The 26393-nt window shown below is 39.0% G+C and overlaps 5 protein-coding genes across 9 annotated transcripts; 4 read left to right on the top strand and 1 right to left on the bottom strand.

Annotated features, from left to right (window-relative positions):
• Positions 1 to 228: 228 nt before the first annotated feature.
• LOC114532740 (ATPase WRNIP1-like) lies at positions 229 to 3750 on the top strand. Of its 3 annotated transcripts, XR_003687977.1 has the most exons (7): positions 229 to 1013; positions 1231 to 1425; positions 1537 to 1769; positions 1982 to 2346; positions 2466 to 2545; positions 2686 to 3036; positions 3676 to 3750. XR_003687977.1 is itself a non-coding variant. In XM_028554317.1 (6 exons), exons 1-6 carry the CDS (start codon positions 453 to 455, stop codon positions 2956 to 2958), a joined length of 1707 nt encoding a protein of 568 aa, XP_028410118.1. In that variant the 5' UTR covers positions 229 to 452; the 3' UTR covers positions 2959 to 3202. The 3 variants fall into 3 exon arrangements, 2 of the variants coding, with proteins under 2 accessions (XP_028410118.1, XP_028410120.1); XM_028554317.1 differs by lacking the exon at positions 3676 to 3750 and having other exon boundaries at positions 2686 to 3202; XM_028554319.1 differs by lacking the exon at positions 3676 to 3750 and having other exon boundaries at positions 1985 to 2346; positions 2686 to 3201.
• On the bottom strand, positions 3173 to 7142 carry LOC114532739 (E3 ubiquitin-protein ligase TRAF7-like). Its single transcript, XM_028554316.1, has 12 exons — positions 6527 to 7142; positions 6294 to 6376; positions 6062 to 6195; positions 5658 to 5939; positions 5173 to 5314; positions 4953 to 5057; positions 4749 to 4826; positions 4499 to 4588; positions 4249 to 4384; positions 3968 to 4116; positions 3733 to 3852; positions 3173 to 3648 (listed from the first exon to the last, which is right to left on the bottom strand). The coding sequence occupies exons 1-12, from the start codon at positions 7005 to 7007 to the stop codon at positions 3607 to 3609; spliced, it is 1842 nt and encodes a 613-aa protein (XP_028410117.1). The 5' UTR covers positions 7008 to 7142; the 3' UTR covers positions 3173 to 3606.
• A 276-nt stretch (positions 7143 to 7418) lies between these two features.
• On the top strand, positions 7419 to 10920 carry LOC114532576 (centrosomal protein of 76 kDa-like). Of its 2 annotated transcripts, XM_028554111.1 has the most exons (11): positions 7419 to 7805; positions 8017 to 8208; positions 8283 to 8557; positions 8700 to 9047; positions 9181 to 9344; positions 9521 to 9644; positions 9713 to 9817; positions 9899 to 10006; positions 10271 to 10488; positions 10558 to 10673; positions 10815 to 10920. In XM_028554111.1, the coding sequence occupies exons 1-11, from the start codon at positions 7493 to 7495 to the stop codon at positions 10898 to 10900; spliced, it is 2049 nt and encodes a 682-aa protein (XP_028409912.1). In that variant the 5' UTR covers positions 7419 to 7492; the 3' UTR covers positions 10901 to 10920. The 2 variants fall into 2 exon arrangements, with proteins under 2 accessions (XP_028409912.1, XP_028409913.1); XM_028554112.1 differs by lacking the exon at positions 10815 to 10920 and having other exon boundaries at positions 10558 to 10744.
• Positions 10921 to 10970: 50 nt separating this feature from the next.
• Positions 10971 to 21763, top strand: LOC114532575 (ankyrin repeat domain-containing protein 11-like). 2 transcript variants are annotated; one of them, XM_028554108.1, is made up of 20 exons: positions 10971 to 11279; positions 11393 to 11454; positions 12286 to 12418; positions 12522 to 12685; positions 12849 to 12947; positions 13033 to 13060; positions 13216 to 13238; positions 13368 to 13469; positions 13582 to 13596; positions 13706 to 13708; positions 13831 to 13917; positions 14043 to 14045; positions 14184 to 14186; positions 14306 to 14378; positions 14490 to 14570; positions 14744 to 14773; positions 15034 to 15078; positions 15617 to 15693; positions 15964 to 16055; positions 16802 to 21763. In XM_028554108.1, exons 1-20 carry the CDS (start codon positions 11153 to 11155, stop codon positions 21243 to 21245), a joined length of 5691 nt encoding a protein of 1896 aa, XP_028409909.1. In that variant the 5' UTR covers positions 10971 to 11152; the 3' UTR covers positions 21246 to 21763. The 2 variants fall into 2 exon arrangements, with proteins under 2 accessions (XP_028409909.1, XP_028409910.1); XM_028554109.1 differs by lacking the exon at positions 15034 to 15078.
• A 1328-nt stretch (positions 21764 to 23091) lies between these two features.
• LOC114532577 (GTP-binding protein Di-Ras2-like) lies at positions 23092 to 24326 on the top strand. Its single transcript, XM_028554113.1, has one exon. The coding sequence runs from the start codon at positions 23455 to 23457 to the stop codon at positions 24166 to 24168; it is 714 nt and encodes a 237-aa protein (XP_028409914.1). The 5' UTR covers positions 23092 to 23454; the 3' UTR covers positions 24169 to 24326.
• The last annotated feature ends 2067 nt before the right edge of the window (positions 24327 to 26393 follow it).

Genomic DNA, 26393 nt, shown 5'->3' with positions numbered 1-26393 from the left:
ATGCCTTTTACATCAAGCAGGTGGCGTTTCCACCTGCCTAGGTGGATGAAAACCATCTAAGTCATTAATTTAGCTGGTGAATAATAAAGAAAGGAATTCAGTAGTGGACTATAAAGTGATTAGCATACCAAGCGCGGACCATGGGTTTCAAACAATTTTGTTTCGGTCATATAGTTATGAGGTTATTATAGTTATCTCTAGACTCTAGCCAGCCCCGGGTGTCCTAAAAATATACAGTAATAACATCGTATTATCCTCTATTTATCAGATAACTCTCTTTAGGGCAGAGGAAAAATAAAGGTTTTCGTAAAATTTTGGCTCTTTTAGTAAAATATGAGCAGAGGTGTTTAGTATTCTCCCTTTGTTTATTGATTGTGAAATGTATTAATGGAGGGAACTTTAAATATTGGGAAAGATTTTAATAGATTTTTCGTCAAAACTTCAATATATCAATGGCCCAAAGCTCAGCATTTGTAAATTGTCCCGTCTGCTCACGATCGTTTGTCAGCTGGACCATAAACCAGCATATCGAAGAATGTCTGCAGCGAAGCGAAGATAAGACTGCACCATCGGGATCGAACAAAAATGATCAGTTGAGCACAACCCATTCTCTGAATACATTGTCAAAAAGTCCAGAGATCACGCATAACAGAAAGAGTTTAAAGTCGACTGACTCTGGTTCTTGCAACAGGTTGTCAAACAGTCCAGAAATTGACGAAAGTACAAAGAATATGGCTTCCTTTCGTAGTCCCCCTCTCAAGAGAGCGAAGGTGGAAAGTTTTAAAACCGGACCAGTTGTGAATACTCAAACAAAAGGAGGTACATCAAAACAAAACGATCAAACACCGAGAAGGAACAAGTTTGTTCCACTAGCAGAGAAACTACGTCCTAAAACACTAGAAGAGTATGTTGGTCAAGCTAAAGTTCTTGGGGAGAGGTCTATGCTTAAGAAGCTCTTGGAGTCTCATGATGTTCCATCCATGATATTCTGGGGACCACCAGGCTGTGGCAAGGTAGTTTATATCTTGTGTTGTTTTGGGCTGAGGGGGGGGAAGGAGGGGGGTAGAGAAGGGGGGAAGAGAAGGGGGGAAGGGGAAGAGGGGTGTGGCTGGCTGGCTGGCTGGAAAAAGGAGGATTTTGATAATGGGAAAGATGGGGAAAGCACCTAGTCATAGGGATTTATTACCTAAAAAATCTAAACATGAATAATTTCTTGCCTTTCTTTGCAAGACAACACTGGCTAATATCATTGCAAACAATACAAAACAAGCAAGTGCAATGAGGTTTGTGAAACTGTCAGCAACCATGTCTGGGGTTGCTGAGGTCAAAGAAGTCATTAAAATAGCAAAGAATGAACAATCGCTATTTCAACGAAAGACAATCCTGTTTGTTGATGAAATACATCGATTCAACAAGATGCAACAGGTATGTGATAGTGATTGTGAGTATACCTAGACTTCAACCTAGACTTCTTACCACCACAGAAACACCTCACCTATTTTAGCTTACAATAATTACTCAATGACTAATGTTTAGGATACATTTCTACCACATGTTGAAAATGGCACAATCACAATGATTGGTGCAACCACTGAAAACCCATCATTCCATGTGAACACAGCATTACTCAGCCGATGTCGAGTTATTGTGCTTGAGAAATTGTCCACAGAAAATCTCATGGCAATACTTGCATCTGGTGTCAGCGCTCTTGGAGGAGTGGTGTGTGATAATGTCAAAGATATTTCTTTATACAATGGTGATGAATCAAGGTAGTTCACATGTGCTATTTTTATATCATATTTTAAACTATTTTAAACAACCCCTGTTCTCTAAACACTTTTAATATGTTCAATATATTTGTTCAGTTGAACTGTGCCAACTGTCAAGTATTAAAACATTAGAAAAGGTCTGAGTTTTAAAGGTAGACTGTAAAAATGTCTCAAGCAAGCTTAATGACAATGTTGTTTTACGTTTTATGAAGCAGAGATGTAAAGATTGCTGTGGAAAAAGATTCGTTACGTTTGCTCGCCAATTTATGCGATGGTGATGCACGAAATGCTTTGAATGGTTTAGAAATGGCAGTTCAGTCGAAATTGAATAGCCAGCAGAGTCATTCAAGGCCTCCTTTGATCACAGTTGCTGATACAAAGGAAAGTTTTCAAAGATCTCATGTGTCGTACGATCGTAATGGAGAGGAACATTACAACATCATCTCAGCCTTGCATAAATCTGTGCGTGGTGGAGATGATAATGCAGCGTTGTATTGGTTGGGGAGGATGTTGGTTGGTGGGGAAGATCCCATGTATATTGCAAGAAGATTGGTGAGAATGGCTAGTGAAGATATAGGTAGGTGGAGGTCGATGGTTTGCTGGTGAAACGATGGTCAGTACAAGAAATAGATTCCAGTCATAACGCAGTTGTCTGATTTTTATTTCTCGTTGGATTGCAATTACCTTTTCATATAGGACTTGCAGACCCGCAGGCTTTGAATCAAGCTGTTTCAGCATTTCAAGCGTGTCATTTCATTGGTCGACCTGAATGTGATGTAAGTAGGTTTAGGCGTTTGTACCACCTTCTGAGACTGTCCATATCTCCTGGGATTACGTCGTGGGTATTGCCCTCAAGTTCATAGTTACACGTGATACATTATCCTCATGCTAAAGATTTTTCTGTCAATTTGCTCAGGTTATCCTGGCTCAAGCAGCCGTTTATCTCGCGAGAGCTCCGAAGTCTGTCGAGGTTTACAAGGCGTATGGTAAGGTCGCAGAACATATCAAATCCTACGAGGGAACATTACCCGGGGTTCCACTGCATCTCCGCAACGCTCCCACCAAACTTATGAAAAATCTTGGTTATTCAAAAGGGTACAAATATAACCCGGACTACGATGGTCCCGTTGACCAGGAGTATCTACCCTCGGAATTGAAGGGAATCGACTTTTTCAAAGATGGAAAATAGGAAAATGTATATAATACCCCGTTCGCCTCTCACAGATTCCCAACTTGTGATAAATTTAGCCAGCACTCTGGCAGACAGGTAAATTGTTGCGTTAACAAGCAAATATGGATTGCAATTTGTGTTGACTGAATAATTAGAATAGAAAGTTATGATTGATAGAAACATATATCAAAAGGAAAAAATATTTTTATTTATCAAAAATTTAAATACGCCTATGCTTATATAAAATACGCTTTCATTGAAAATAATTTACTCTATGTAATCTTCACAACATTTTCGTGACTCATGAGCACCATCAGAATTCATTCTCTATCTATTAATATATTCCCTAACACACGTGCATGACATGGTGCATCTATTTGTCCGCAGAAAATTCATTACAACCCTGCGTCGAATTCCCAAAGTTCTCTAAAAGATACGCTCGCTGACATAGGTCAGTACATACACTCCACGATGATTCTGGTATACTGTAGGTCAGTGGAACACTCCACTATACTGTCTAGTATAGGTCAGTGGAACACTCCACTATACTGTCTAGTATAGGTCAGTGAATACACTCCACTATACTGTCTAGTATAAATCAGTGAATACACTTCGCTATAGTATAGTATAAGTCAGTGAATACACTGCAAAGCCTTCAAGTTCGATTTAGTCTGGTGTCGCTGTGAATAACTTGAAGTACTTGTACACCTTAAATAAAAAGGTAATTTGTTTCAGTTTTGTAGTAAAGCTGATGTACAATACAGCTCAAATATTTCACTCTGATAATCCAACCTTAATATCTTTATCCTCTGAACCAGTGAACACAAGATTACCATAAACAGCGAGACAGTTAACACCAGCTTCGTGTCGCGTCAACACTTGAATCGGTAGCATGTTCTCCAAATCCCAGATCTGCAAAATTCACAAGATGCATGTATAGAGACAATCTTATAAAAAAACAACGCTATCTTTAGTAATCGCGACTGTCACACGGTACATGGCTATCATGAGAATATGGTGGACTTACCATGGCCGTCGAATCACTAGAGGCAGTGAAAAGATATCTTCCAGCAGGCGATGCTGTAACTACAGTCACTGCTCCAATGTGCCCTGTCAGTGACTTCACGTGCTGATACGACGGAATCTCAAAAATATGAGTGTTTCGATTGTAGGTACCTGTCAGAAAACGACAAAGAAACAACAGTTTATCACTTGTGTGTTGTTAGTTCTCAATGTCACGGCATTTCACCATCTTCATCTTTCAATACGAGGGCAATTGAGTGAGATATGAAAAACATGGCTACCTACCAACAATGACGTACTTCTTTGTGACTGCAAGTGAGTACACAGTACCGTATTGGTGAGGAATCTCAGAATCAAGCTGAAATGTTCCCGTGGCATCCCACACGTGGATTGCATTATGGGAACCGCTAAAAACTTTGTTCTAGTGAAGTACAAGAGAGTTTTTGTGTGCAGGAAAAACAAAACTTTGGAAAAACGACGGATGAAACTGGAGGACTCTATATATGTCATTGATGTACGTATATATTGCAACTACCTTCGAATGATCAACAGCCAGTGCTCTGACCCAATGATTCAAACCAGCGTCCATGGTATGGACAAAGTTTAAACTCTTGGCTTCCCAAACCTGAGAACAAAATATACAAATTATACCCACAAATTTGTATCAATGCCAACGGACAAACGCAAGCTACAGACCTACAGTTCAGGTAAGAAATGTTAAAAAGGATTTTGAAATGGTTTTTCATTTGGTCAAAAGTTACTAATACCAAATACCGGAGTTTTACCTTAATACAAGACTGTGATGACGTAAATAAATACTTCCCAGTGCACACCAGGGCACATATGACGTCATCGTGTGCATCCTGAAACATGTAGAATTAATGAAATATTTCTATTCTTGTAGAATCTGAAGTCATTTACGAAGGATATAAACAGACGTTTTGCATCTGATAGAGATAGATTAATACGGTGATTAGTCGCCCACTTACAGCAACTCGTTTTTGTTCCGACAGAGAGTTCGTGTTCCAGGAACAGAGAGATTTGTCTGCTCCAGTTGTGTATAAAGTCGTCCGGTTGGAGCAAATTGCATTAATCTAAATAGAAAATTCTGCAACTGATGAGCTGGAAAACACACGTACTCTATCATTTCGTGCATCATCAAAACAGAGCAGATATTCTCGAGTTTCTAGTTTGACTTAGTTCACGTACGACGTCAGTGTGTCCCTTCAGTGTAGCGATACATCCCCTAGTGACATCCTCTGTATCCCACACTTTGATCAACATATCCCTCCCGGTACTGTACAGCTTACCACTGCGACATGTCATAGCAAAGATTGGCTCCTGGTGACCCCTAAAAACAACAAACTATTCTGGAGTAACTGTCATTTGTTTGCGAGTCTTGCGTCGAATGGCGTACTGTGACGCAAATGCTTAGCGCTAGTGAAGCTGGAAGTTTTTTTCCTTTTGTTTCACATGCTTAAGCTGAATGGTCAAGAGGAGAAGATGCTTAAGACAATTGTACATTTTTTTCAGAAGAAGCGTGCTTGTCGAAGGGTGAGTACTTGGTGTGCTGCTAAGAATAGTCACTAAATGCTGTCATTGAGTGCTCAAATTTTGTTTGAATTACTATAAATTGGAGGTTCTGTTCTTTTTTCATAGAATTTGCATCAGCTGTATCTAGCATAGATTCCTACCTCAAAGTTCCTAGACATTTAAACATAAAAGGCATTCTCCAAGTCTCGCTGCTGGGCGTGGCATTTGGCGCTGATGGTAGCTGAAAGAGTTGTGAGGTTGTTCGGATCCTTGGTGAGACTGGTGACCGTTGTTTCTCAGTGATGTCGACAGTGAGTGAAGTTGCCTCAGCAATGGAGGATGTCGATATTGCATGCCTGACACGGCTTACTGGCTGGTAGCCGGCAATACGTTCAAACTGATGAGACAATCGGTCAACGGTTGTCTCTAAGGAGGATATAGCACTAAAAAACAAAACACTTTCTTAGCAACAAACTGGGATATGAAACATAATAGAGTAAAGGCATAGGCACTGCTATCATATGGAGCATGAACCAAGCTATCACCTAGCTTGATTTCAACTTACTCTGTGCATCTCTGAAGCTGCTCTGCCATAGACATTTGATTCTGTTCCAACCAAGACACACGCTGAACTAACTGGACAACAACATTCTCTACTCCTGTTGAAAATCTATTGTTGTTATTTGGTGGTGGCCTATCCTAAATGTTGAACAGAGTAAAAAAAATATTGTCTTATCATTTGGGGCTTACAGTTTGGTTTTTTAATTTAAACCAACCAAAACACCAAGTCCTCCAACCTGTTCCTCAACTGTATGTTGTTTACTCAAACATGTTAACATGTGCTCCTTCACATCTTTCTCAGTGCCACAAAACTCGCAACCTTTTGGAAAATACAAAACTAATTTAATTAATTCACAACTGCACAAGAACATATATGCGAGGTGATAATCCATCTTTGCGCCTGGTTTTACTCTTGTAATTGTCACCGAATTTGCCCTTCAGGTTAAGGGGGTTAAGAATGGTGCCTCACCTTCATTCCTATACTCGCATGGGTACCTTGGACATTTTTCCAGGTGACCATCCAGATCTCGCCTACGAAACTTTCCACAATGATTTGCACTGTTTGGACAAGGAACAAGAGCAAACGGGCACGTGTCTTCGTGTTCACTTCTCCTGCCAAGTTTGATGGCCTGGTTGCAGCCTTCCTCATCTAAGAGGAACTCGTCATCAGAGTCGACTCTTGTCAATCCATGTTGACAGTGGATCTCTAAATCATCAATCTGACCCTTCAACGCGATGTTCGATACCAAATCGGAGCGATGGAATGGTATATTGTCCACAGGGCACACAGAGTTTGAGACATTCCCTCGAGATGAAATATTTTCCGTAATACACATCCGACAAAATGTATGTCCACATCGAGTTGATATTACAGGGTCGTTAAAGAGATTTTCACACATTGGACAGTACAGCGCCTGGGACGCGGCACTTATAAATTTTGTCGGTAGCATATTGATGTAACGTTATTTAATGAACTTTCACATTATACACGGAAAAAAACATTTTATAATTATTAATCTTTTCGCTTTAGGAACGGAAGAACATATTAGACGCGCCCCCATTTTTGTGGAAATGAGTGTCTTCCCCGGAAGAGACAGAGAAACAGGAACTTTGGATTTGGAATATTGAAAAGTGGAAGAACATTCTGAAGAAGATGTATGACTTTTAGCATTTGAATCGTAAATTTACTAAGAGGAACTGAGTCGGTGTAATAAATCTACTTTATGAACGTAGAAATACAAGACACAATGCAAGAAAACTAAAGGTAAAAGTTACAAATAAAGCAACTGCAGAAAGAAAAAATATTTTGATTAACTTCTGGCATTTTGAAGTTCAACATCCAAAACTGGAAGCTCTTTCAAGCGTTTGCGAAGCGCGGATGCCAATATGTCGTTGCACAATTTGTGATTTTTGATCTTAAAAGCTCTACCTTATCATGGCAAACCTTCCTACGGAGAAAGTAAACGAACTAAAGCAACTTATACACAGCCATCTTAATCAAACTGATGTACAATCCAAAATAAAAAGCTGTTTAGATAATTCTTTTGGTGCTGAAGGTGACGCAAGGAGCGGTGGAGTTGACGAAAATGCCATTCTCAATGTTCTCAGGGAACGAGGTGTCATCAGCGATGTCATGAGGACGTTGAAATTTGAAGGAATCGGTAGAACAGAGGGGAGAGGTGTAGGGAAGACTGCCACAGAGCGGCTGGCACAAGTGACAAGTACAGACGATACAACTCCTGCAAAAGGTTTATCATTGGGTTTATCACGGTTTATTTATGATTTACGTGCACGAGATTATGAAAAAATCTGTGATTCGTACACGAAAATAGTCGATAATGATTGAATGAGATTTGCACTTAGACAAAGCTGTCAATAGAGCCATGTAAGAAACATCAATCATTACCATCAGTTCCACAGCTTCCACTAAATTTATGTTCCAAATCTGAATGTTTGCAGTGAGCTTGGATCCAACGAAACGTTACCTCTACTTGCAAGTGTTGGGTGGAAGAGCTTTTTTAGAACATTTGCAAGAACCAGAGCCATTGCCAGGACAACCTACATCCACCTTTACCTTGCATCTTCATTTTAAAGGCCAAAGGTTTAGATCCAGACCGGCAGCTTGCTCATGTGAACCAGACATTCATGAAGGTAGTGATCCACAAACAATGTAAAACTATCATTACTTGTCATGTTTTGTGATGATTTCATTTTTTGAATTTCAGGATTTTTACTTGAACTTCAAAAAGACAGGAGTAAAATAGCAAATGCTGTGACCTTGCTCTCAATGACAGATGAAATTCATATCTTACTCATTAAAACAAACCCAAGCGGTGACAAAACGCTAGTCGGCTCACACAGTTTGAAATGGCGGACAATATTGGCTGCTGAGAGTGGCGGCCTGCGGAACTCTATTGAGATCAATGGAGTTGGGGCAGAGTCAAAGGTTCCTGTGGGGGTTCTGGATATGAAATTGGAGATTATACCAAGATTAAGTCAAGTATGAATGCTTTTGTTTATGTACAAGTTGGGATCTATTCAATTCAGATACAAATCATTTTGGGAAAATATATTCCAGGTAATAATGTAAACACAAAGCATTGAGAAGTATATCATTGTTTTATCAACACCATTTTGTGTAGATTTTACAAAAAGATGTAATTCGAACACAGGAAGACCTTGAACGCAGCAAGATTTCTGAACGTGAACGGTTATTCCTGGTCTATGCGAAACAATGGTGGCGTGAATTTCTACAGATCCGCTCCGGGCACTCTGATCGTCTCGTCAAGATATTCGCCCAAGACGAGACGGGCACGAACCGACTCACGTGTTCGTTTGTTAGACCAATCAGAGCAGGGCGACTCATTGATTCTGCGCGGGAAGCTGCGAGATTTGTCAGTTTAATCGCTTATGAAAAGTCTGAAAATGTCGGAGGTGGACGGACAGAGATGTGGTCAAACGCGCATTCATTTTTATGCAAGAATAAAGGGGTTAATATTTCGGGTTTTTTCGTATGATTTCCTTGTATTTTTATGCCCGAAAAAGGCGTTAGTAGGTTTATATGCGATACAAAACTCTGCCGTCCAACTTTATTTTTTCAACAACGTGTCTCTCTTTTCTCAGGATTGTGAAGACCACGCTATACTCTTATGTAACCTTCTACTTGGCTTTGGTCTTGACGCGTATGTTACCATAGGAACAAAAGGAAAGGGCGTGGCTCATAGCTGGGTGACGACGATCAGTCCCAGCGGTGAAGTCATCTTCTGGGAGAGTTTAACAGCTCAAAGGTGGGGTGAACTACAGATTTCGTTTCATCTAAACATTCTAACCAAGTATGGCTACACTGGGCAGCTCTGTCAGACCAAATCTGTTTTCTTAACTACGCACAAAAGAGCTTTCTTATTTATCCATTATTACGGAGTGCAACTCCACTCAATTTAACGATCTAAACTTAACTTTTTAGGTTCATTCATTATTTTATTGATCCTGACGATCCTCCATTGGACAAACAGCTTCGAAAACTCGATCATCCTTACCAAACTGTGGGCTGTATTTTCAACCATCGTACGTTCTATGCAAATTGCCAGGTATGTTAATTTCATATCAAGTATTCGTCTCGCGTGTATCACATACTTACGCGGTGTTTTTTTCGAAGCCATCAAATCGTGTGGATGTGTGTCGCTTCGAATTACAAAACAAATCCTTGTGGAAAGCTATGAGCGAAGAGGCTATTAAATCTGTGTGTGGAAACCTCGGACTGGTAAGAATTTAGCTTTTTTGTCCTCATAGGGTGGACGTTCAACAGCTAACACACCTCGTTTTTTCTTACCATCTTGTTCAGCCAACAGCTGCTGTGTTTCCACCTCTCTGTCCTTCGTCCATTGACGCAACCACTGCGAGCAATCATTTAGAATACAGTTTGCGATCGTTGGTGGAGGATCTTAGGCAGGTGAGGAAGTACTCGACAGATTGTACCATTCAATTTGTAGTTTTTGAATGACTGAAAATCATGCTTATAACTGAATTCAACGTATGGATAAATTTTCCCTACAATGGACCACCACGTTTGAGTAATTGTAGTCATGTAGTTTAGATACAAACGTTTACAAACTCTTTGTCCAACCATGGATAATAAAATCACCTTTGTTTACTGACATGTCTTTTAACTATCAATGGTCCAACTTTGAATTAAACAGAAGCTTTTACTTTGCAGGATATGGGTTTAGGAACGATTTGGGATGATGAACTTAGTTATTTATTGACTCCAGCGTTGGCAGGTTATGAGTTGGAACACAAGACGGGACTCTCAGTAGGAAATGAGGAGTTTCAACACGCGATTCGTCAGAATGTACCAGACGGTCACACATTCAAAGGATTTCCAATCCAGTTCGTTCACATGAACCCCAGACGGGCGCTTGGAACGTGCTTGAGGTAATATTGTGTGATTATCAACTCTTTTCCATGCGTGCAATACGACCTCATGCCCGCTTTCCTTCTTAGGTCTCCTGTGTGCGAAGAGATCGTGCGTTGTCAAGGAGATCACGTCAGACATGCATTACGTGTGCGCGTATTTCCGTACCCAGAATCGACATGCGCAGTGTGGATAATGTTTGCTTGTAAATATCGCTCCGTACTATGATAATATAAATTGTATATAATAAGATTATAATTTTGAGGGATGTTATTAAATTTTGGTGTTGGAAATGCTAAGAGAACGTTAGCAGAGCGTAAGAAATGTTTGCATTTGACAAATTTAGATGCCCCAGGAGTAGAATTGCAAGGAAAGTTGCAAGGAAAGTGTATCCAGGGTGTAACCATCAGTGGGTGTAACACACGGCATTAACGTGTAACATTAAGTTTCCCTAAGCGAAGATAGAAATGCCAGCGCGGGCTCGAAAACAAACCTGACGGAACCACTTTAAAAGTTTTCCTCCCGCAGCGAGCGGACACACAACAGACACAATAATGGATCGTAATATCAGGTCAATTTTATATGTCAATATTGGAAGAGAAACACTGGCAAGAGCGATGATATTCAACATGACAACGATGAAAACGAAGGCGTCTTTATAACTGGAATATAATCAAGCCATAAATGGCAAGCGATGAAGTGTTATCTGCCGCGAGTGTGCGCGAATATTTTATCAAGAATGGAGGCAAGGTGAAACGAGACGACTTATTCGGCCACTTCCGAGGCCATTTAGACAAATCCGACGATCAAGGTTGGTAAATCCACAGTAAATACTTAAAGCTTTATGCTTCCCTTTAAACTTGCAATCCTTGTTTCCCCGATTTTGTTGAATTTCAACTGCTTTTTCGTTATCTTTTTGACCAGGAACATCGAATAATCGTTTCGGAGACATAATCAACTCGTTAGCTTCCGTGCAAAATATTGAGGTTTGAATAATGTTTTATTATATAACTTGTTGTTGATTAGTGTGAACATTTTAATGACAATAACTTCATCGCTGCTAACCTATAACTACCAAGTAAAACAAGCTAATTTTATGAAAGATAAACCGTCAATAAAATACAATGACATGGCAACATTAAATTGGTTATTACTGTTTAACAATGTGTAAAAATATGTACTTTATTTCGAAATATCTTTCTCCGATGGCTTATGTACATTTCTGAAGAATAAATATCTGCTCAATTTGGCCAAAGCGTTAATTCTGTTGAACGAGTAAACTTTATTAGTTTATGTTACAGTTGCCATTCTCAATTGGCAAGCATTAAGTGTAATTCTATATTTGTTGTGACAAATTCTCTTGGAGATTAAAAATTTATAACATACAATATTGTGATCATCGAGGCATCACCTAGGCAATGCAGTGAGCTCTTGTGAGTTCTGTTTTGTCTATTAAATACAGCAGCCTCTGCAGAAGTAATTTTGCTTGCCTGAGATCTATGATTTGAGGTGGAGAATGTTTTGCTAGTCATTTGATATGATTTACCTGAATTGTTTGGGTTTGTGTCTGGTGATTGATATTTTTCAAAGTACTATCTTGTCAGTGATATCAGATTAAAGCTCTTTTTGCATTTTCTTTGGTGTATTGTCTTTGGGTATGAAAAATTAGCATTCAACCTTTTGTCCAGATGCATTTGCCATAACAAATCTATCACAATTTCCCCATTCCCAAAGGCAAAATACATTTATAATACAGAAAATTTACTAAAGCAAATTCCCTGTGTAAACTTGGTATTAATATGAAACCGTTTTGTTAGGGGGAAAAATATTTTGTGCTGAAGAAAGCTACACCCGTAACGCTACGAAGACATGTGCGGCAAGTGAATCAAAGGAAAGACAAGGGAGTTTCCTTGCCAGCTTCTATGAGAAGCTTCCGATTTTCTGCGGCAGGTAAATATTTCTATCTTGGAAGAAGTGTTCATGCAGTTATTTGTACGACAAATTCATTAATTTTGTTTTCACTTATGAAATATGCTTTCATGTTATCTGACAGAAGATGCTTTTGGAAAGTTAGCATTACCAAATGGCAAGTCCAGGGCGAGTTTCAGTGTCCGTTCACGTGCTGGCTTTCGCTCAGAGTCGCACGATGTAGGAATGAGAAGAAATAATGCAGATATTGAGCATGCTCAAGCTAATGACAGTGGAGTTGATACAGCTGTATGTATTAAGGAAATGTTTTCCTAAGTAGTTACTGTGAAAAACACTGCAGGTTTTCTTGCAGGTGTAAATGTTTCCTTCTGCATTAGCATTGGAACAACCTGCAATAAATTCTTAATGTGGAATAATATTTAGGAATAAAATATTTCAAATTCTCTCCAAGGTATCATCCTTGCAGTCTGAATCACCAGGAGGTTCGAGACAAAGTTCTTTTTCCAAAAACTCTGAGTATGATCAAATGTCACAGAACAGTAGTGATACTGTAAGTATTGCAGCTAAACCCCAAGGCTAGCCCTTGTGGTCATGCATGCACCAGCATTCTCAGCTTTGTACCTCATTTTTTTCAGGGAATTTTCAATGGGGATGATTATTATGGTAAGTGCTTATTCATTTTCTTTTCTTTCCACAAAGCGATCTGATGTGGTGGGAAAGAAAGTGGGATAAGTGTGAGATACCTAAGATTGTAAATTTATTGAATTTTCTCATCCATGTATTAGTTAGCTAAAAATTATTCCTTTTCCTTTTTTTAGAATATGATTCACCATCTCATGTGGTAGGTATTTTCTGGTTGTGGTCAAAATGTACCCTTCCCTCTCACTTCTTTGCCCCAGTTTCATCAGAAACTCCGATACTTCCTTCAAAACTTGAACATTTAACAATATATTTAACCAATTTTAAACAGCTCAGTCCTTTTGAGAAGAGTTGGATGATGTCGGCCATGACTGGAAATAAGTCAGAAATAATCTGTCAAATGGAAGAAGATCCGAGCATTGTTAATTTTAGGGTAAAGTTTTGAAGAGCACTAAATGACATTCATATTTATACCCAGTAGAATAACAAAGGCAAAATAATTTTCATTCTATGCTAATTTCCTTTTTTATTTCTTTCATTCTCAGGATTTTCTCATGGGTGTAAGTATTCACAAACTTGCATTTCAAAAAACTCTTTAAATTGTAAAATTTACACTGTTTGTTTTTCTCTTTTTTTATGGACACCTTTATATTTCATTTGGATGTTTAGTATGTAAGTATGTGCAATTATTTGGGAAACGTTTCCAATTTCAACACAGATTTGTGGAAGCAATTGTTTTCTTAACAAAAAAGTGTTTGTTATAGCAGACATAATCATTTCTAATGTTGTTTCAGACTGCTCTGCACTGGGCTGTTAAACACGGAGATGAAGATTTAGTGCGATTGTTAGCTAGAGGTGGCACCGATGTTGATGCAAAGTCTGTAAGTATGAGTTTCATTACCTTCACAAATTGTGATATTTGATTAAAAGTTCTTTGAACTGATTTGTGGTTTCTTTCTTTCTTCCATTTTGTTGCCAACTGATATATTTGGATATTTTGAAATAGAATGTGAGTAAAATATTGGTTTTTGTTGAAGCATTTTGACTTGTTATTTTCCATGTTTTTTCATTAAATTCAACATCCACTAAACTACTTTTTTCTCTCTTCATTTTCTTCTCTTTGGGACATCTTTTGGAAACATATTAGGGCGTAAGTAGTTCTGTTGTTTCTTCTTTTGTTCAACTTCCATTCTAATCTCCTTTTCAACGCGTATCTTCTCGAGGTTCATTCAATTCAATTTCTTGCAACAACAATTGTTTTCTTTCCAGGGTTTTACTCCACTTCACCTGGCTTCAATGTCTGGCAAAGTAAACATTATCAACATCTTGATCGATGAATGCCGTAAGTCATCTTTCGGATCTCGTTTTTCAAATTATTTCATCGGTTGTATGACCCTATAAATTACAATGACAGCAAGGCAGGCCTTAATCTGTTGAATGTTTAATTTATTAGACGCCAATTTTCACATCCGTGACCACAGCGGTAGGAAGGCAAAGGATGTTGTCAAGAAGGGTTCATCGCAAAAAATAAAACGTAAAAATCTTTTTTATTATTATTATAAATAAATTCAACAAAGGACGACCTTTACTGAACCCTTGAGATGAAGAATTTGAGACTTATTAATCATTTAAGAGATTAATTCAGTCCCTATAGAGACGTTTACATGGCAAATTGTGGTTCTAATAGAAATCTTTTTGTTTTAACAGTGAAACTGACGGAACCAAAGGCTGCAATTGGTATGTACATATATGTACAAATACTGTAAAGTAGAAATCTAGCACTGACTAACACAATTAACAACCAATTTACTGATTAACTCGGCGTTGATTCAAACGATTCTACAAATCATTCAATGATTCCAACAAACCATCGACGCATTCACACTCTGATTTCTGATGGCAAAACAATTATGGCGAATCATTTTTCCATCGTACGTATTGCACAGCCGATGAAGTTGATATTTATATTTTTCAAATTTCGCAATTCTTCCCGGTAGCTCTTGGGGAAATGTCGAAAAGATTTTCTTCAATTTCAAACGAAGGTAAGATGACGAAGCCACATCGCGAGAAACTCGCTAGATTTTTGGCCAGAAAGCATAAAACTCGTTCGCACCATTCACACGTCGATGGCGAGATCCCGAATGAGCTCCGACAAAGTTTAAGCGATGAATCGGACGACGACGACGAGAATTTGATGTATGGGTTTGAGCCAAAAGATAATAGTTGTGATGATGATGATATTTGCGTGTGAGAGTGATATGAAACAGCTGATGAGTTTCCCGAGGATGATACAAAAATTGGAAAAAAAAGACTTCTTTTTTGTTTTCATTGATTTAGGTTTTTATAATAAGACATTTAAGAACGGTGTCAGAATAGTTTTGAATTGAAATAATATATATAACAGCGATATTAATATATTCATATAATGTAAACTAACAGTCAATTATGAAAAAACTTTAAAAGCTGAAGGTTTGGTAAGAATATAAAAGATGAATGTCTGGCTGTGAAGATTTGCTTGACTCACTTTGGTTGACTCATCTAGTAAAATTTCTGATAATTTTCGTCAATTTTTTGTTTAAGATTCCTCGAATGTGGGTGGCCTCAGTAAATATATGGACCCGAAGGATTCTCCGAAACTTAAGCCCAAGCTCAAAGGGGTATGTTGAAAATTCTAAGAATTTTGTCGAATCTAATTCTCGGTCGGGTGAAGAAAGTTTCTCGCCATGCAGCCATGCTGCCGCGCCAATTTCAAAAATATTCATCGAATGCAGACGTTCTTTTAATTGAAATTCTCGAGATATGGCGGAGCAGGGGTGAATTTTTTGACACAAATATAGCTCGAGCCTGTAAAATAAACTGCGACCAGGATAGATAGCGTTTTAATGAAAGAACAAGATTTGATAATATCCACCAAACTTGATGTGTAGGCTGCGTCGTTTCGCTTCTTGAAGAAGCCAAAGAAATTTAAGAAGTCAGATCGTCCTGTCATTGAACACTGGGACAGCTCAAGACAAGAGAGGTAATTTTTCACTATCATTATCATTAATTATCTATCAATCTATGATTATCATCATTAAAGGCCGTTTACACTTGCGATTTTTGGGGTTTCTGTCAAGCATGACGAAGACTGTAAATTAAATTCATAGAAATTAAATCACTTAGTCCTACAAAGGATAACCATTTCTAACACTCAACATTATGTATTATTAAATTACAATTAACTGAAGTGAATAATTGAATAACCAAATATTTATTAAAGATAAATCGTGCTTAACCATTTTAGTTTATCTGATATCGAGGAATACACGACGACGGCAACGTTAACTGAACAATTTAAACCAAAGTTAAGAGCAAGTAAAAGTCTTGATGATGCATTCTGAATATGCCGAGTAGGTGTTGAAATATACATCACTTGTAAAGTTAAAGTATTTCATAAACATTCTAGTCTGTCAGCAGCCTGGAATTATCCCTTTTTAGCAGAAATCAGGCTGGCTGTTAACAGGCTATGATATTTCTAAATTATAAACCTCATAGTTGAAGTCGAGGCCGACTGCCTGAGTAATTCTAGTTTAACCAACGTACAAACTGACCAACGTAACTTGCCAGTAAAACAGGTAAAATTGAGGTAATTTTTTATTTTTAATTTATGTATGCAGGATCCCGAACTTTTTCCCATCGTTTTATTTTGTATATTTCAAGAACTGTTCGTGTGTGTTTTCTTTGAGGTGGTTGCAACGAATGAATGAAATATTTCTTGGTTTTTAGACTCGAATCAACGCTAGAAAGTGGTGAGAAAGATCTCCAACGAATGGTACGAAGCAACTCGGGCAGTTTATTCCCGACAATGTTTTACTCCTCCAAACGAGAAGAATCAGAAAAAAGACGTGACAATATTAACGATGGCAGCGGGGAGGTTGATGGGGAACTGGATACCAACAGCATATCGAATGAAACACGCCAAAGACTTTCAAGCCGAAGTTATCCGGAAAACGAGTTTAGAAATCTTTCGCGAATCTCGGAGAGTGATGTGCAAGAACCTGGTGGTGACAATTTGCGGCCTAGTATGGTGAATAGAGCTACATCAGAAGGTGATGCTGTTTTTGGATCAGACTCCATTAAGCAAAGGTCATTTTCAGAGGATAATATTAACCAACGTCTTCAAGATGAGCGTGTGGACCGATCTACAGTGGACATGACTGAAATACCTCCGTCAGCTTCTGCAGGAAATCCAGCAACTTTCGCAGAGGAAGTCATTGAACGCGAAGATGAGGAACCTTTGAGGCTTAAGATTGACTCTGACTCTGAAATGGAAAGGGTAGATCCCGTCAGGAGTGAGGAAGCCAATCTTAAGACTGTCTCAGACAAAGGTCCGGACGAAGACACTCTACAGTATGATGAGACTTTAAATGAACCTAGAAAGTTAAACGGGAACATTCCAGGTTTCCGTGATGATGGGCAGAGAACTACAGATGACTTGGAAGAACGTCCAACGCAGAGCTTTTTAAATGCACAAGGCGAAACACAACCAGGAGAAAAATACGAAGAGCAACAAGCGATTCAAGAGGATGAAAAAGTTGCAGCAAACTCTGGCTACCAAAATGGCGAAGTAGTTCCAAAGTTTAATAATAATTATAAGCAAGTGAGTGAAATATTGACAAGCGAAGAACAGCAGTTTGCGGAGAGCCTAGAGGAGCCTTCTCCTGTCAGGCCGCCAAGGAAGAAAGATAAAAAGTTGAAGAAATCTCCTCGCATTGAAGAAAACGAACGAAATGCTTTTAGTTTTGAAGCTGGTCAGCCGTCTATCTCAACTTCATATGTCGGCGACAGGGGTTTTGACGGTAAGAGGGAATTCGATACAGCAACTGAAGTAAGTCAACCAGATCATTGGAATCCAAATGATTATGTGGATACTCGTTCTGGTATGAAAGACGGTGATGTGTATGTGGAACCAACTCAATCATCGAGTTCTCCAAAAAAATATCGTCTGCAGTTTGATAACACAAATTCAGACTACAGAGGAAAGAAATACAATGTTCGTGTGGAGCAACGAGCTGATATGAAGCACGACTTTACACGAGACAGCAGGAAGGGAGAACATACAAGAAGAAAGTCTGATGGTTTTCCCATACATCGAGCACACAGCGAGGAGAATGTGTTAGTTTCAAAGCTGAAAACAAGAAGAAAATCTGAAGGTTTCAGAGCCTCACTTGAGGACTTCACAGACCATAGGAGGTCGGAGAGATTTTCGAGGCAGAAAGGAATGTCCTTAGACCATCTAAGAAAAAGCTCTACTGATGATTTCAGAGACAAGCAAAGGTCAGAAGAGTTCCCAAGGCAAAAGGAGTTATCTTTAGATCATCTCAGAAGAAGCTCTACCGACGATTACACAGATCAGCAAAGGTCAGAAGGATTCTCGAGACAAAAGGAGGTGTCTTTAGATCATCCCAGAAAAAGCTCTACGGACGATCACACAGATCAGCGAAGGCTAGATGGATTATCAAAACAAAACGAGATGTCTTTAGACCATCTCAGAAGGAGCTCCACAGAAGACTTCAGAGATAAGCAAAGGTCAGAAGGATTATCACGACAAAAAGAGGTGTCTTTAGATCATCCCAGAAAAGAGGTGTCTTTAGATTATCCCAGAAAAGAGGTGTCTTTAGATCATCCCAGAAAAGAGGTGTCTTTAGATCATCCCAGAAAAGAGGTGTCTTTAGATCATCCCAGAAAAGAGGTGTCTTTAGATTATCCCAGAAAAGAGGTGTCTTTAGATCATCCCAGAAGAAGCTCTGCGGAGGATTTCAGAGACAAGCAAAGGTCAGAAGGATTTTCGAGACAAAAGGAGGTGTCTTTAGACCATCCTAGACGAGGCTCGAAGGAAGATGTCCTAAAAATCGATCAAGAATTTACGAGGCGTAAATCTGAGGACTTAAGAGATCAAGGACGATCAAACGAAATGCAAGCGTTGAAATACAGTAGACCCAAATCTGAAGGTTTCACAGATCAAAGATACGAATCTTTTAGAGATGAGCAAAGATCAGGAAACGTCGCGAATCAACGAAGGTCAGAAGGATTTACAAGTCAAGCAGACGAATCTCTAGACCAGCTCAGGCGAAGGACGATACACAGCCTTCCTTCCAAGACAAACCAAAGTGAGGGTCGCCATGTTTTACCAGAAGTATTGTTAGATAACACCAGACGTCGGAACAGTTCTGGATATCAGATGAGACCTCAGGACGATCGTGAACCTACCAGGGATGATTTGGATGGTAATCCACAAATAGACCGAAGAGTCCCCCCGCCGTACCGCGCTCCCCCTGGGTTGATGAAATCACCCTCCGAGGGTGGTTCATATCCAGAACAAGGCAAAGATCGTCCATCATCGAGGCCAAATTACATGGCACCTCCCCCACCTGTTTTTAAGGATTCTGGCTCTGTCCCTAATCGAAAGTCAACAACGGAGTTTAGCGATTATTTATCTAAAAACTTATCTAAAAATACTAATTTGTTATCTCAACCTGATTACCCCTCTTCCCTTGAAGTGTCCACCAAAGCACCACCCCGCAAGCACCGAAACACTCCACCTTCTGAAGTTCATCCCCCGACAGAGGTTTCACCCACCGCCCCACCACGAAAACACAGAACATCGCTACGCCGTTCATCGTCGGAGTCCGATTACCACCACCACCCTCCTGAAGTCTCCCCTGTAGCACCACCACGCAAACGTCGAAATTCTTTAACCCGCGCATTGGAAGGAACACCCACAGCCCCACCACCTCTTCCATCAAACACACTTCCTCTTCCGTCAAACACACTTCCTCTTCCGTCAAACGCACCGCCTCCTCCATCAAACGCACCACCTCCGCACCCCAGTGCTCTGGAAGGTGAAGAATACATCCTCCTTGCACAAACGGTACAACCGCCACTTTCTGTATCATCAAACGCCCCATCCCACTCCACCCACTCCCGAGAAGGTGAAGACTATACCTACACCCAAATTACTGCCACGGGCTATCCTGCGTTTGCTATGCAGACAAACACGCCACCCTCTTATTCTCAGTCCCAAAGTAGAGAGCGTGACTTCAGACGCGAGGTGCCACCTGATCAACATCACCTGCCACAAAATTCTGAACTAAATGAACCCGTCATTGTGGCTACAAGAAGCTTCGAACCATCGCAATATAATTCTCAACAACAGTCCAGTAATTATCGTCTATCAAAGGGCAATGAATACAATAAATCAGAACTCGATAATTTCGGAGATTATTCCAGAAATTATCAAAGGTCAGGTGACGATGTACCTTACCGATCAGAATATGATTATAACTCCCAACAGCAGTCCAGTAATTATCGACGCTCAGCGGGAAATGAATATAATAAACCAGAGGTCGCAGAATATACCAGTTACAATCGAAGATCAGAGGGCAGTGAACGTTACCCATCGGAATTCGCCTACACCCAACCACAGTCCAGTGATTATCAGAGGTCTGTCGGCAATGACTATTATCCGTCAGAATACAATAAGCGTAAAGAACAGTCCAGTGTTTATCGTCAGTCAGAAAGCAATGAATACAGTCAATTCATTCCCAGTTTTGAAACAACAGCTGCCCGCGGTCAGGTTGCCACTGATGAAAAGAATTCATTTCGACGAAGTACGACGGTCGATGTGACAACTGCTGACCAGTCCCCACCCGATGAAGTTGTTCTCGCAAGAAGTGTGCCGTTACAACCCGAACATTACACGAATTACTCCGACGAGGAGCATGACGCACCCGACTATATTCCGACACGAAATCAGCCAGAAAGCAGAGGTTCAGGGTATACTATGGATAAGAGAAATGGCATGTTTGATCATCCACGTTTTAACAGTGAATTCGAGTCTGTTTCAGTACCAAAATATGATGGTTATTCGGAAACAGGGCCTGTGTCGTGGCCTAAATTTCACGATTATAAAGATACTAGTACGGTTAGGCCTGAGGTGAATATATCAAGGTCTGAACAAGATTTCACAGAACCTGAGTTTATTGTTGCTAAGCAAATGCCTTCACGTGACGAGAGGTATGAACCGCGTATGCGCGGCAGCAGGGAGGATATGGATACCCTCCCAGAACCCCTTGGTCAGGAAATGAAGAATAAGTGGGTCTCCAATTCCTCTGATGGATCGAACGAGAGTGGTGAAAATAAAAAATATAGAATGACATCAATTATATAATTCCCATGTTCTCTTGTCCAGAAAATAACCAGGAAGAATGAATCAACGACGGCTTGCACGGGTTTTGAATAAAATTTAGAATGCAGTTTAGAATGAGAATCTTCGGATCGCCAGTGATGTGCGATATATAGGTAATTATTATCACCAGGGATGATTCCCTGGATAGCATTAGCATATTGTGCGAAAAGGCCGAAGTTTTGTAATATTTTATCTATTCAATATGAGCTACGTCACATTACAGGTTCAGCCTTTTCGTTCAATTCAATGTGGTTTTTGTGTCTGTCATCCACGTTAAGTTATCGCTATGATATTGTAGTGTGTAGGTGCGTCTTTCGAGGTTTCTACATTTCTTATAAGGATTGTATTATATTTAACTCTTCTTTATTTAAAGTCTGCTCTGGGAATTTAATTATATATTTTTTTAGCTGATAAATATTATTTTTTTATAATCCCAAGTTCATATATCCTGTAGCAGTAATGAAAAACTATGGGGAGTTAATAAAAATATGAGAAAAAGATGAGTTTTTCATTTTAATCTTTAGCCAGCCTCAAGAATGTTGATATAGAACAAAATGAAAACAAACGAGAATTGAGTCTAAGATTGACTATGTTTTCCTTTTTGATAAATGCCGTTAATTATCCTCTTTTTCAAGATAGCTTTCTGCCAAGGACGAGGAACGGCTTGCATCTTTGTTGATCTTTTTTAGAGCTTTTTAAGCAATGTTCTGTTCTAGCTTTTAACTTTTTCATAGACAAGAGAGTTATTCAGAGGAAGTATTTCACCGAAAACCGCCTGCAATTCCACTTAAAAATGTTGAAACGCTTGCTGTGGGTGAAAGACCGACTTGAAACAGCAGCAGCTGTGTCGGAGTTCAACCCTCATAAACTCTCTAAGACTTCCTCGTTTTCACTCAAACTTAAATGAAACATTAAAAAATGGAAAATCCAATTCCAATTTTCTATGAATTCAATTCATTGCTCATCGACAATCGTTGAGATAGAAAAAAATTATCAACTGAGGTGAGAATTCACGCTTGTTACCCAGCTCTTGAAAACATAGAATGGACGTTCTCATATAGGACACGCAGTAATTCATATTATAACTTTATTGGCTTCGTCACTATCAGCTGTGCCTGTGGGAACATACATATACCAGAAATATCATATATAAAGCCCACGTATACTTGCCCACATTCGCATCTGCTAATGATCTACGCATCTCTGGGTCATCCGAGGTTACTTTGTTCAAAACTACATGATATACACATTTCGTGCAATTCTACGGCAAAACTTTAAGAGCATTAAGATTGTAGTCGACGAACAATATCGATCAAGCCACGTGTGGAAGTCTCCCCCACAAAATTTCAGTGCATTTACTACGAAAGTATAATGCGGATTTTCATTAATTAAATCTCATAAAAATAGAAGAAAACGGAAGATTTCATAGAAAGTCGAGGCCAAAAATGTTTCAATTTTTCAGCTGTATTATAAATGCACCGTCGTTTTTTTCGTCTCATTTGCGACACTGTCACCCACTCACATATTTAACGCTAAATATAACATTTTATCTCCGTCAACGATATCCCATTATGAATTATACATATTCATGGCGTAAAATTATCCTCGCTATATTTTGAGAAGCATTTTAAGTATTAATAGGCTAGTCATTCAAAGACTTTATTTGATTTTTAAGAATGAAAAACTAAGAAATAGAAAATTCATATTTATGGTGTTATCACATGTGGAAAATTAAAACGACATATTTTTTAAATGCATTATTTAAATTAATATATAGACACCGATCGTCTCCCGATATATAAAATTAAACGCAATTAGAACTGGCTCGAAATTACGTACTCTTGAAATTTGAGAGGTTTTTTACGAGGATGTAGTAAAGTTTACGACATAAAAATAACTAATTTTTTTCGAAGAAGTATTCGTCAATTTTCGTATATTTTTGGACCCTCGTGAAGTACATATGAAGTTTATAGTCGGTGTAATTAAGACTACTGACGTCACACCGTCTCATAGCAGCTGCCATTTCGTCATGTCGCTTATTTCAAAGAAAGACCCAGAGCTCGAGCGTTACAAACTGATGCAACTCAGCCTACATTTGCGTGGGTAAGCTGCAGTGTATATATAAAGCCGACGGCGTGCCGTTCAGATCAGTATATTGAATTGAAAAAAGCTGAACAATTTCTAAAGTGGTATGGCAGGTAAACGATTAGGCTTTGCAACGCCACTCACAATTGCAGTATTTGGAGCGAAGAAGGTTGGAAAGACGTCATTAATTCGTCGTTTTGTCGGTCAGAGCTTTACCAGACAGCATAATCCTACCGTTGAAGATTACTATGAAGAGGATATCATACGTGGAACACACAGGTGCAGGCAACTGAAAATTCTGGACACAACAGGTTCATACGATTTTCCTGTTATGCGGCAAATCGCTATCTCCAAAGCTGAAGCATTTATTCTTGTGTATTCACTTGACGATCCAAAGTCATTCGAGAAAGTGAAATGGCATCGACAGGAGATACTGAAATACAAAGAAAACGAGAAACGAAAGGTCGCCATTCTTGTCGTCTGTAACAAAACTGACTTAACTGATACAGCTAGCTTGGAAGCCATTGTAAAGAATTCAAGCAATGCTGAATCTTTGCCGTTCTTTGATGAACTTCAAGCGCAGAAAAAGACAGTCGATGAATGGGGATGTAAACTTATGTTCACTTCAGCGAAGGTTCGCTGGAATATTAACAAAGTTTTTTATGAACTTGTCGACATTGAAGAAGAAAGGACTAATCGGTTGACAGAAGGAATAACCGAGCAAAGACGGCGATCAAGCTTGTGGCTTCAGATAGTGTGTCCGAATTATCGCTCCCAGAGACCAAAACATCTGGTTAGGACAAGATCAATGTCGGCATAACATATATAGATATATGTATTGTCCCAGTTATGACTGACATTTTCGAGCACAAACCTTGTATTATATTTAATGAAATTTAAGGTCGAGTATTATATGATGACTTCATGAAAAGTTAAATAAAGAAAGTGTGTAAATTGTTGAAAAATTTGTTGTTGAAGTTGAATGTAGAGCGGGGCTACTGTATATTTTTATGACCCGTCGAGCGTTGCAGGTGCATGGGTAGTACTTGAAATATTAAAAATGGCGGATAAACATGTTTGCGATAAATTTTTTTGACAATTTCTAAAGCTCAGACGTGTATGAAAAGGACTCGTGTTTTAAAATGAGATAATGTAAACGAGAGTTTATCATGCAGGCAAAGACCTTCATTTGCACATAGAGCCAGGATTTGTGAAGTTTAAAAAACGTTCATTTTTATTTAATGACGGTGTGGGGGGTATATATCTATAGCTATCAATCGTGGGTGTCCACGCGATTTAAATATTTTAGGCAGATATGACGGCTAATTTGCAACGGGAAAATGCCTGGGGAGTGGGAACAAGTTTGGAATTTTCTTGAAGCCTTATTGTAATTTGATGCGTCTTGTACAGCGGATGAACCAATGACTCTCGCGTGAGTGAATATGGAAACTATGAAAAACATGTATCGTGCCTTAGGCACGAAAACACTCGACCTTGAGAGAACCATAAATAATATATTGCAGTTGATTAATCATGATTTATAATAATTGAATCATGCGTTCAATCTTGGTGCTGCTTGTGTTTCATTCAAATCAGATTCAAGTACATCACGCAAGCTCTCCTTTGTTAGCCAGTTAACGCATTTGATCGTGGCCAAAATCTATTATCCCTGCAGTACAGGGTGTCCCAGGAAAAAGCACTATAACTTCCAGTTGAGTTATTTAGTAATGCGTGGGGGGAATATCCAATATTGATCATTACAGGAACTCAAAGATATGCGGGGATTTGGGACACCCTACGTACGTCATTCCTAAATCTCATTTGCATGATAGTTTTCATGAAACTCTTTTAGTTTTAGCCATGGAAAGAAAATGTTGACTATACAAAAGTAGAACTCTCTCAGTTGCAAACACTCTCGACGGATGCATGAATGTGGACACATTTTGAAGCGTCTTAATGGTAGCTGGAGAAAAAAATGGGGAAAAAAAACTGCACAAGTCTTCTTTCATGTATGCCACAATGCAAACATTCTTCGCACTCATTTTAATTAGCGTGGGCATGTTTACATTACTGAATAAACAACAAAAGCTTTTAATACCAGTAACTGGCCTTTCACGATTTATTTCATTGTAAAAGATCTGCGTGGCTTCCCGAAGGATTATTTTCGTTTCAGCTTCTGTTGAAGAATGGTTTAATAAACTACGTCTTTGAAGATACAACAACGTGTGTATGGTAATTAATGTACTGCATGTTTGTGCTTGCATGTAAGGTATCTCTAATCGAGTCTCTAATGTTTTTAATGTCGCTTTAGGTACATTCGTTTCCGAGGACACACACACTGACAGTGACAGTGCATGAAAATTCCAATAGGTTTATGGTTTCTTAGCGTCCGTTGCTTCCTTTTCGTCTCCTGAAGGAGCTTTATATCAGAAACAACTCTTCAATATGACCTTAGGCTTCTGTCATCAAAATTCTCGTGATATACCGTAAGAATTAAAACATGTATATGCATGCATGGTCCCGTGACAGGCATTTTTTTAATGTTTCTTCAGGAATCGGAACACACTCTCGTTCGCATGGCGATCTGTGAAAAAAACTGCGTACATCTGGATTTCAGATTTGTCTTTTAAGATTTACGATGGGCTACGTGATGTTGTTGATGTAGTGACAAGTTGAATAATTTTGTTTGAATTTCGTTATATACCTGACAATGTGACATTAAAACCTACCAAAAGCTTTTCAATCTATCCTAAAATTTCTCATAATTTTGAACTACCACATGCCTGTGCAAGACTGCTCTTCAGAACATAAATTGTAAGCGTCAAATAGCAAAGTCTGAACGTCTAGCATGCAGCTGTTAATCTGTGTTTCGCATATTAGTTGAATATGAAGCGCCAATTAAACTCTACAGGTTAGGGTAATTTTAGAAATGTTACACCGTTTTTCTGCGTTTTAAAACGGGGATTATAATTACGCAACTTCGTCTGAAACGAACTGATGACTGATGTAATCGTAATGTCACGCTGAAATGCTGGCATAAGCATT

This window comes from Dendronephthya gigantea, unplaced genomic scaffold (genome assembly GCF_004324835.1).
Source record: "Dendronephthya gigantea isolate DGI-Jeju-01 unplaced genomic scaffold, DenGig_1.0 000080F, whole genome shotgun sequence".
Taxonomy (NCBI): Eukaryota; Metazoa; Cnidaria; class Anthozoa; order Malacalcyonacea; family Nephtheidae; genus Dendronephthya; species Dendronephthya gigantea.
The sequence above is the reverse complement of the archived record's forward strand: the minus strand, read 5'-3'. Positions and strand labels throughout refer to the sequence as shown.